The sequence below is a fragment of the Rosa rugosa genome, chromosome 1 (assembly GCF_958449725.1).
Source record: "Rosa rugosa chromosome 1, drRosRugo1.1, whole genome shotgun sequence".
NCBI classification, from domain to species: Eukaryota; Viridiplantae; Streptophyta; class Magnoliopsida; order Rosales; family Rosaceae; genus Rosa; species Rosa rugosa.
The window spans coordinates 72,176,487-72,187,285 of NC_084820.1; the positions used below are offsets into that span (position 1 = coordinate 72,176,487).

At 40.3% G+C, this 10,799-nt stretch overlaps 3 protein-coding genes across 3 annotated transcripts; all 3 read left to right on the top strand.

Moving 5' to 3' along the window:
• Positions 1-818: 818 nt before the first annotated feature.
• On the top strand, positions 819-1,458 carry LOC133734640 (rhodanese-like domain-containing protein 4A, chloroplastic; the record flags this gene model as incomplete). The annotated part of the gene is made up of 1 exon (XM_062162254.1): positions 819-1,458. A coding segment is annotated over one exon (573 nt), but the record flags the coding sequence as incomplete, so codon positions are not given.
• Positions 1,459-1,654: 196 nt separating this feature from the next.
• On the top strand, positions 1,655-6,483 carry LOC133726738 (uridine/cytidine kinase UKL1, chloroplastic). The gene is made up of 14 exons (XM_062154343.1): positions 1,655-1,995; positions 2,114-2,205; positions 2,308-2,377; positions 2,506-2,624; positions 2,769-2,865; positions 3,819-3,898; positions 4,073-4,267; positions 4,643-4,726; positions 4,809-4,869; positions 5,105-5,165; positions 5,409-5,502; positions 5,609-5,681; positions 5,891-5,973; positions 6,060-6,483. The coding sequence occupies exons 1-14, from the start codon at positions 1,803-1,805 to the stop codon at positions 6,204-6,206; spliced, it is 1,449 nt and encodes a 482-aa protein (XP_062010327.1). The 5' UTR covers positions 1,655-1,802; the 3' UTR covers positions 6,207-6,483.
• Positions 6,484-6,619: 136 nt separating this feature from the next.
• On the top strand, positions 6,620-9,842 carry LOC133726737 (receptor-like protein EIX1). Its single transcript, XM_062154342.1, has one exon. It carries the CDS (start codon positions 6,870-6,872, stop codon positions 9,798-9,800), a length of 2,931 nt encoding a protein of 976 aa, XP_062010326.1. The 5' UTR covers positions 6,620-6,869; the 3' UTR covers positions 9,801-9,842.
• The last annotated feature ends 957 nt before the right edge of the window (positions 9,843-10,799 follow it).

The window sequence follows — 10,799 nt, forward strand, 5'->3', positions numbered from 1 at the left end:
CAAATTTACTAGAGAATTATGGCTTCTCAATGGGAAGAATTAAGTGGCAACCCCTAAAAAGGAGAGGGGAGGTGCCTGCCATGCGTTGAACATATATAAATAGTTTGTCGACCTCTAGATCATCATTCGAAATATTAATACTCTATCTATGAGGTACACCAACAGTTGTTAGGATACTCCTCAAGTGCATACATAAAAGAGAGAATTTCACAAATGGTCACTCAACTATGACTCATTCGACACTTTGGTCACTCAAGTTTCAAAATATATCACTTTGGTCACTCAAGTATTACACTGTCATTCACAAAAGTCACTTCGTTGTGAAAAAAAATGCCCATTGGGTGACTTTTGTGAATGACAGTGTAAGTGATATATTTAAAACTTAAGTGACCAAAGTGTCGAATGAGTTATAGTTGAGTGACCAAAGTGACTATTCTCCCTACAAAAATTTTCTGATTGCATGCTTATTCCTCCGATCAGGAAAAAATTTAAATATTTTTTTTTTGGGAGTGAAATTTGCACACCCACTTTTACAATCTGCACTCCCTTTGAATTGTTTAATATTATTTTGTTTAGTGCTGTTAATTCTCTTCCATAACTACCCTCCACTCTCTCTCTCTCTCTTTCCCCCCCCCCCCCACGTTCTCTCTCTCTTCGGGTTCTTTGGTTTTTCCGGCATAACTCCGCCGTCCGGCCACCTGACGGAGTTCCACCGGTCATTTTATGACCGCCTCTTCCTGCTGCACACGCCGGTGGTGGTAGATCACGGCATCTTGGCCGGAGAAGGAAGAATCGACGCCTTGAAGCTTACGCCTTGAATCACTTCATTACCGATCTCTCTTCCCAAAACCTCCATTCTCACCTCTCAATCATTCAACTCCCACCCCCTTCAATTTCCCTCCATCAAAAACCTCCTTCACAACCAACCCAAAACCCATCTCTCCTTTCTCCTCACTGAGCTCATCGCAACCACCGCCATTACTTTCCCTTCTTTTGCTTCCGAAGCCGCAGCTGCCGAGCAAGTTTCAGACAAAATAAACTTGGAGTCAATCCTGGTCTCAATTGATGAGTTTTTCAACAAGTACCCATATTTCGTTGCCGGTTGTACGTTCATTTGGTTGGTTGGTGTACTACAAGAGTACTTGAGAAAATATAAGTTCATCTCTGTTCTTAATGCATTTCGAAAACTCAAAGAGGACCCCACTGCTCAGCTATTGGATATTAGGGACGAGAAGAGTTTGAAGTATTTGAGGTCTCCCAACTTGAAGATTGTGAATAAGGATACTGTGCAGGTTCAATTTTCAGAGGATGATGAAGATGGGTTTGTAAAGAAGGTTTTGCAGAAGTTCGGAGACCCAGGAAACACTGTCGTCTGTGTTTTTGGAAAGTAAGTGTAAAACTTTTGCTCTAGCTTCGTCTTTTACATGGAGATTTAGATGAGATAAGGAAGAAGCAAAAATTCAACTGATAGGAAGATGAGAGAGAGAGAGGGAGAGAGGAGGAAGACAGAGAAGAATCAGAAGGATCGATGGAGTAGAGAGAGTAGTAAAGTATAAGGGCAGTTTTGTAAAATCAATACTAAGGGAGTGCGATTGTAAAAGTGGGTGTGCAAATTTCACTCCCCCTTTGTTTTTCCAAAGAGAGAAATAGATGGACCAAAAAACAAAAGAGCCATGCGCGCGGATCGATCGCGACAAATAGGAACAGTCACGTTAGACTGTAGAGTGGTGCTGTACTGCTGTAACAGAATTTGATTCCGATACTCGAAAGAGTGAGTGAGAGAGAGAGAGAGCGACTCCACGATGACGGAGGAGACGAAGACCACCGTTGACTACCGGATGGAGAGAGCGTCTGGTCCCCACTTCTCGGGCCTCCGACTCGACGGCCTCTTATCTTCTTCGCCTAATTCAGCTTCGCCTCTTTCTCTTCGCTCTTCTGCCGCCGATTCGTCAAACCTCGCCGACTCCATCGCCGCCAAGCAGCCCTTCGTCATCGGTACTCTCTCTCTCTTCATTCGATTTCAGTTAGCGTTTCTATTATTCCGTGCATTTGATTCAGTCTCTGCTACTGCATTTTCTTTCAATTTTTGATGGTGGCTTCACTGATTAAGCAGGTGTTTCTGGAGGTACGGCTTCCGGTAAGACCACGGTGTGCGACATGATCATCCAGCAGCTTCACGATCATCGCGTCGTCCTTGTCAATCAGGTTAGGGCTCAGTGCTGACTTACTTTGCATTTTCTGCCTGCAAACTTTTCCTTAATTCAAAATGATAATAAATTCTGAAGAAAGCTTATTTGATTTGGTTAGGATTCATTTTATCGTGGTTTGACACCTGAGGAGTCTGAACGGGTGCATGAGTATAATTTTGATCATCCTGGTAATCAGTTCATACAGTTCACTATGAACTGAAGTTAATTACTCTCGAAATGGATGTTGCCTGTGAAATTAGGCTGTTTGTTGTGCCGAAATTCTGTTGAGTATATGATGGTTCTGTTTGTTATGTAGACGCGTTTGACACCGAACAGATGTTAGAGTGTGTTCAAAAGCTAAAAAGCGGGCAGTCTGTCCAAGTTCCAATATATGATTTTAAGATACATCGGCGCAGTTCTGATAGTTTTCGACAGGTACTCGAGTTCCTTCACTTTTGTAGGAGTATAAAGATTCTTTTGCTTGTAAAATTGGTTGTTATTGTTGTTTCTATTGCTAATATTGATATGTGGCATTCTCTTGACCTGTGCTATGCATTTTTTTTTTTACTTCTTTGTCAGGTGAATGCTTCTGATGTTATAATCTTGGAGGGAATTCTGGTTTTCCATGACCAGCGTGTCCGTAATCTGATGAACATGAAGATTTTTGTCGATACAGGTTTGATTTCCTCAGTCTAGTTTCTGCTGTCACTGTCATAATTTCATTGTATCATCTTATGGTTATCAAATCTTTTAGATTTCCACATTAGCTATGTTTTGCATAGCATCCTTGTTTAGGTTCTCACACCATGTGGTCTTGATGTCTCAAATTACATTGTTTTATAGAGTCTAGAAAGATTTGCTTCTGCAATCAAATATGAAAAGGAAACAAATAGATAGATTTATGATACCTGGATTAGAAAAGGCATGGAACTCCAGAGCTGGCTTGTAAGTTCTCATACTGCCTATCGATGTTAAGGTTGCTAATTTGTAAACTACTGCTTAAAAGAAACCATGGAGGCATAGGCGCTTGGATGGTTAATGATACTTTAAATTCTTAGCCAATCCATCTAGAACATCTTCATTTGTTTCTTTTCAAATTTCAAATAATGCTCTATCAGCTTGTAGGTTTTTACCCAAAAAAAAAAAAATATCCTTTTATGAAAATAAACAAGTTTTCTTTAGTATCTCATCTACCCTAAGCTTTCATTTTTAAAACTTCAGAAAAGAAAAATAAAAATATGTGAATGGCTATGCAAAAAGCCATATGTACTACTCAAAATCAGCCTCACCTTTGCATTGTTCTTTTTTCATTTTGAAAAATATAAATAAGTGAAGTAGGATGGAATGAAAATTTTGGGTAATGAGTATGAAAATACATTTTGGGCTTGGGAAGCCTCGAGTTTGGCTTTTGATCTCTGAAATTCTGTGCTAATTAAAAACCTTATCGTTATGGACCTACAGAAATTTCTAGTTATAGAAGCCAAGAACTTCTTGGGGCTCACTCTGTGACTCTGCAATAGCCAGTCTATAAGAATTGTGTATCGGCCAGTCTCTATATGAATGTCTGAAATAGGTATGCTCTCTTCCTTTCTGAATGTTTGCTGTCTCCTTGTTTGCATATGCCTTCAGATGCTGATGTGAGACTTGCTCGTAGATTAAGACGAGACACTGTTGAGAGGGGCAGGGATGTAGACTCTGTTCTTGAGCAGGTAAGGTCTCACTCTTAAATCTCTTTGTATGAGACTACTTGGGGCATCGCTTAGTTCATAAGATTGGGAATAGATAACCATGTTTCCTGTTGAGTTTTGTAAGAGAAGAGTATGACTCTATAGTAATTTTTTCAATTTGAATAATCACATCGAGAGCATTTGCTTATCATGCAGTATGCCAAGTTTGTCAAGCCTGCTTTTGATGATTTTGTTCTCCCCTCAAAGAAGTACGCTGATGTGATCATTCCCCGGGGAGGCGATAACCATGTTGCTATTGACTTAATTGTACAACATATTCGCACGAAGCTTGGTCAGCATGACCTTTGCGAAATATATCCTAATGTGTACGTTATACAGTCCACGTTTCAGGTATGCCTTCTGTTTTATGTTATTTGGTGTTGTAAGCATATTCTTCACCTTTTGTTTTTTGGGGGAGTCAAAACTTTGTAATTTTGGCTTTGACTTGTGACGCTAGTAAAAGTTAATTACTGCTGATCTTCTAGTGCATAAAAGTAAGAAAACTTGCTAAACCTTGTTTCCTGAGCTTCTTGCATCTTTGACTCTAGACTTTTAATAGTAAATGTTTTTTGTGACTGACTTGGTCTCTGTTGTTGTTGTTGTTTTTTTTTTTTTTTCAACATTTCTATAATTTAGGCATGCAAACTCTAATATGTAATTTTTAGTTCTGAAAGGATTTCACAATCACATTTCATAGACCTTAATCTAGTTGTTCTCATATTACAGATTAGAGGCATGCATACACTGATTCGAGACCGAGAAATATCAAAGCATGATTTTGTATTTTATTCAGATCGCCTAATTCGTCTGGTAATTTTTGTTTCACGCCTTACTCAAGTTTCATTTATACCATAGTTCAGCTTCTATGTTCTTACTTTGATGTGGTCTCTAGGTTGTGGAGCATGGCCTTGGTCATTTTCCATTCACAGAGAAACAAGTAATAACTCCACCAGGTGTGCCCATTATGTTCCGCCACCCTCTTCTTATTGCTTGTATTTATGTGCATCTCTATGAATCACAGGTATAAAGCTTCATACATGTTTGGTCGCTGACAGATAGTGGCAGCTTATATTTCTGTCTGGTCTTTCATGGGATCTTGTGTCTACTTTTATCTCTGCACATTTAGACATGTTCTGCAGAAGGAATAGTCTGCATTTTCTTAAATTTGGTCTTTTTTTGGTATTTCAGGATCTGTGTATACTGGGGTTGATTTCTGCAAGAAATTATGTGGAGTTTCAATTGTTCGAAGGTGAGCTTTAAATCAGGTATTGTTTTTTTAGAAGTTACAATTATGTGGCACTCAGACCTGTGCACTTGAATATTTGGGTAACTAGGTTGGTTACCATTTTTTCTGTAGAATTGTGATGAATCCAATTCTATTCCAGCACTTTTCTAGGTGCTTTGGAAGATAATAATAAATGTTTATATCCTTTATATCTCTTGGTCTCTTGTTTACACATACCAACAACCTTTTCTTGTTTGTTATGATTAGTGGTGAGAGCATGGAAAATGCATTACGTGCATGTTGCAAAGGAATAAAAATTGGGAAGATCTTGATTCATCGTGATGGAGACGATGGCAAACAGGTGACATTATGTTTATGAAGTAGGATTAACTTTGCCAAGAACTAAGCCACTCCTCTCTCAAATTTGATAAAACTTCTGTATAATTGAGTTATTCCACCTCAAGCAGCTTATATATGAGAAGCTCCCGAAGGATATTTCAGAGCGTCATGTCCTGCTGCTAGACCCTGTACTTGCTACAGGTAATTCCATTACTTTTCTATAAGCTTGGTCCTGCATCTTTGCTATCTGCATGTACTGAGGAAAAGTAGTTGGTGATGTAAGAAAACTTTGTACTCTAATTGCCCAAAATATGATGAAGAATTTTTGGCCCATCTTAATAGAAGCATTTTTAAACATCCATACTTGCTGATGATCAAAATGCAATGACCAATCTGAGCGTGACTTGTAGGTAATTCTGCTAACCAGGCTATTGAACTACTCATACAGAAGGGGGTTCCTGAATCGCATATAATATTCTTAAACCTTATATCTGTGAGTACTTCTTGATGCTTGCTGATTACATATTAGAATTTACATTATGAACTATGCTGATTTACCACTATTTTAATCTGCTTTAGGCTCCTGAGGGAATTCATTGTGTTTACAAACGATTTCCATCCTTGAAGATCGTCACTTCAGAGATTGATGTTGCCCTCAATGAAGAATTTCGTGTCATACCAGGGTTGGGTGAATTTGGGGATCGTTACTTCGGCACAGATGATTGATCATAGATAAGAGATCCTAATCAGGCTGTGGCCTTGAAATAGATAGTTATGCAGAAACACCGAGGAGATATGTCTATGCAACTCCTGCCACGGACTTGTCTTCAACTTTTGAATTATGGAGTGTATTGCCCTTATGTCTTAATTACGGTTTGATTGCTTGAATCGGTCAAATTGCAGTATATAAACAGTGATATCAGCAATAATATCATATGCCCTCGTATGCAATTTGTAAAAATTTGGAAATTTCAAAGCAATATAGCCAAGAATTGGAGGTCTAGAGTCTGGTATGTGCTCCGTGCTTGTTCCCATTAACTCAAAGACCTATTTTCCAATGTTATTATGACCAAGACAAATACACCCCAAGTCTTTTATGGGTCTGAAAATGTATATTTGAATTCTAAGGTTGAAAATGTCCCCGGTAATTTCACCCTTGGGCAATCACGTGTTAGAAAATGGTGTCCATTTTATATGGTGAATGTCGGTATGAATGATTTGGAAGTTTTGTAATCACCTGTTAGAAAATGGTGAATGTCCCTGAATTCTCATCTCTTTTTTCCACCATGACTTGCCTTGGTTCTTTATATATAGGCCTCTTTTATATATTGCAAAGATATCTTTCTAGTCTGTATACATCCCATTGCATATCATAATAACTCAAGAAGCATGGGACACAGTACTCCTTCGTTCTTACTTCTTTCACTTATACTACTGTCAGGAACAGTTGCACTTTCTTTCTGCAATGCAGATCCTAATGTGGGTTGCATGGATATCGAGAGGAAAGCCCTTCTGAAGCTTAGAGAGGGCCTCACTGATCCTTCAGACCGGCTTTCGTCTTGGGTTGGAGTAGATTGCTGCAAATGGAGAGGTATAGGCTGCAACGAGACAACTGGACGTGTGGACAGCCTTAATCTTCACAACCCTTATGCAGATGGTTGGGAGAGTGATGATGGAACACTCCATGCTTTAGGTGGTGAGATCAATCCTTCTTTGCTTGTTTTGAAAGATTTGCTTTACTTGGATTTGAGCATGAATAACTTCGGAGGTCTAGAACTTCCAAGTTTCATTGGATCACTAGAAAAAATGAAATACCTCAATCTATCTGGTGCATCTTTTGGTGGAGTAATTCCCGCCAATCTTGGAAACCTTTCAAAATTGCTTCATCTTGATCTCAGTAATAATGCTATTGAGAGTGATCTCAGATGGCTTCCCAGTCTTTCTTCCTTACAGTTTCTTCACTTGGGAGGAGCAGACCTTACCAAGGCTGCACCATATTGGCTTCCCACTGTTAATATGCTCCCTTCACTTCTTGAATTGCATTTGCCTGGTTGTGGATTTTCCATCCTTCCTCCTACTCTTCCTCATATCAATTTCACATCACTTTCGGTCCTTGACCTATCTGCCAATGATTTCAACTCCACACTTTCTCCCTGGTTGTTCAATCTGACTCAACTAGTCAATCTTGATCTAAGTTCGAACAATCTGAATGGAGAACTTCCAGAAACACTAGGGAGTTTGACTCATTTGAAGAACCTTGATTTGTCAGAGAATTCAGATATTGGAGGTCAGTTGCCGAGAAACTTGGGGATGCTATGCAATTTGCAGTCTCTTAAACTTTCAATCAACAAAGTTACTGGTGAGATAACCGAGTTCATTGATAGTATGTCTAGATGCACAAACAGCAGCTTAGAGAGGTTGGATGTAGGTTTTAACAGTCTCACAGGAAATTTGCCTAATTCATTGGGACTTCTTAAGAAGTTAAGATTCCTCAAGTTGTGGCACAACTCATTTCAGGGTTCAATCCCAGAATCTATTGGAAACTTGACATCTTTGGAGGACTTTTACCTTGCACAGAATAAAATGAGTGGAGTCATCCCAGAAAGTTTTGGGCAGCTCTCATCACTCGTTGCTGTAGATATGTCTGAAAATACATGGGAAGGTGTTGTAACAGAAGCTCATTTTCTGAAACTTCGAAGCTTAAAAGAGGTGTCAATCCAGAAAGCCTCCCCAAACATTTCCCTAGTTATCAACATTAGTTCTAAATGGATGCCTCCATTTAAATTGAGATACTTGTACCTTAGATCATGTCAAGTGGGTCCCAAATTTCCTACATGGCTTAGGAATCAGACTGAGCTGGTCACTGTGGTCCTGAATAATGCTAGGATTGCAGATACCATACCTGATTGGTTTTGGCTGTTGGATTTGGTATTAGATGAACTAAATCTCGCTTACAATCAACTAAGAGGCAAAGTGCCTAACTCGTTAAGGTTTAGCTATCCAGCTAATGCTGCTTTCAGTTCGAACCTGTTTAAGGGCCCCCTCCCACTCTGGTCACCTAACATTACAACACTCTACCTCAGGGATAATCAGTTTTCAGGGCCAATTCCTTCAAACATTGGTGACGTGATGCCCTCCTTGACTGATTTAGACATATCAAGGAACGGTTTGAGTGGAAGCATTCCCCTGTCTTTAGGTAATCTAAGCCTGTTGACGACCATGGTTCTCTCAAATAATTATTTGTCTGGTGAAATTCCTCATTTCTGGAACAGTATACCAGACTTGTATATTGTAGATATGTCAAACAACAGTCTCTCTGGTACAATTCCAAGATCCATGGATTCTCTTATTTCACTAAGATACTTGATACTCTCTAGTAACAACTTGTCAGGCGAAGTTCCTTCACTGAGAAACTGCACTGGCATGAAGAGTCTTGATCTTGGGGATAATAAGTTCTTTGGAAACATTCCGGCGTGGATAGGAGAAAGCATGCTCTCTTTATTGATTTTACGCTTGAGTTCCAACTCATTCACCGGAAGCATTCCTTCACAGTTGTGTGGCCTTTCCAGTCTTCACATATTGGACGTCTCACACAATAATCTTTCTGGTCATATTCCCCACTGTGTTGGTAATTTGAGTGGCTTGAAAACATCTGTAATCTCAGATACAGATACATCATACCTTTACCAGGGAAAACTGAAGGTAGTTGCAAAAGGAAGAGTGCAGGACTTCGATTCCACTCTTTATCTTGTTAATAGCCTAGATCTCTCAAGCAATAACTTATCAGGTGAGATGCCGAGGGAGCTAACAAGCCTAATAAAGTTGTGGACCTTGAATTTATCCATGAATCATCTAACAGGAGTAATTCCATCAAGGATTGGGAGCATGGAGTTGATAGAAACTCTTGATTTGTCAATAAACCAGCTTTCAGGTTCCATTCCACCGAGTATGGTTTCATTGACATTCTTGAGTCATCTAAACCTCTCATACAACAACTTGTCTGGAAAAATCCCAACAGGCAACCAGTTTAACAGCCTGGTTGATCCATCAATATATGAAGGCAATGCCGCTCTTTGTGGTTATCCGTTGCCTGATTGCCCAGTCAATGGCAGAACACTTCAGGGTCCAAGTGGACGTGGAGAGGACAATGGCTTTGAAATGTTGGGGTTCATCATTAGCATGGTGATCGGTTTTGTTATAGGGTTCTGGGGAGTTTGTGGCAGTTTGGTCATCAGCAAGTCTTGGAGGAAAATATATTTCCACTTCACTGATAAAATGATCGTTGCTTGTATACGGAAATATCAGAGACAGGAAATTTAAGTAGTTTTACTTGAAACTTTTTTTGTTTTTGGTCATTCAGGAATAAAGTTGTTTTCTGTTCCTAAGAGTTTGTAAGCTTTTTCTGTTCTAAACTAATTAGACTGCAACTTCTTGCATTTTTTTGTTGTTTTTACCTTTGCACCATGGTCATTACTCTTTTTTTTTTTTGAATCAAACCCAAATCGGGTGCAAATATATTCATCACAAGCCAGAATAGGCCGTTACATACCCTTCCGCTGTCATCTATAGACAGACAAGAAGCTAGTGGTAGTACCCACAAGTGGTACATACATATAGTCCTACTCATTGTACATTTAAATACGTAGAAATAGCGGATATCCTCCTTCGGTACTACTCCAGAGACGCTAAAGAGACATAGGGTGCACAAAAGTGCGTAGGTTCCTAAAACAAAGGAAATTATTGTAATTAGACAAACTAATTAACATAGGGATGGGCCTAGGGAAAAAACCCTAGCCCAACTTATTTAGTTCAAGGCAGATCCAAAAAGGAGCCCCTGCAAAAAGCCCAGCAGGCCTGATCGGGTCCAGGCCCAAACCTTCATCTCCACACGCGCCTAACCATCAAACAGATCCCAGCGCCGCGCCTGCTCCGCCGACCATGCCGAACCTGCTCCGCCATGATCCCGCCGCTACGAACCAATCGCCACAGCCCAAATCACCCGGAACCACGCTGCCACACCCAGCATCACCACGACACACCTCGATCCAACACCTGCAATCCACGCCGCCGCAGAAAGGTAACCCATCCTGAAAGGTCATCGATCCAGCAGCAAATCGAGCCCCGAGTCCGCCCATGAAGCCACCGCATATAGAGATTTCACGCCAAGTCTGCAACCCAATCTAACCTGCAAACACCTCAAGCAAGACCCCTCAATAGGAGCTCCCCAAAACGTTAGCTTGCATCCCCGTCCGGCAGCAGACCGCGTGGAGTCGGCGAGGCCAAAGGCCACCCAAGATGCCGGGGTAGCCACCGGACGAG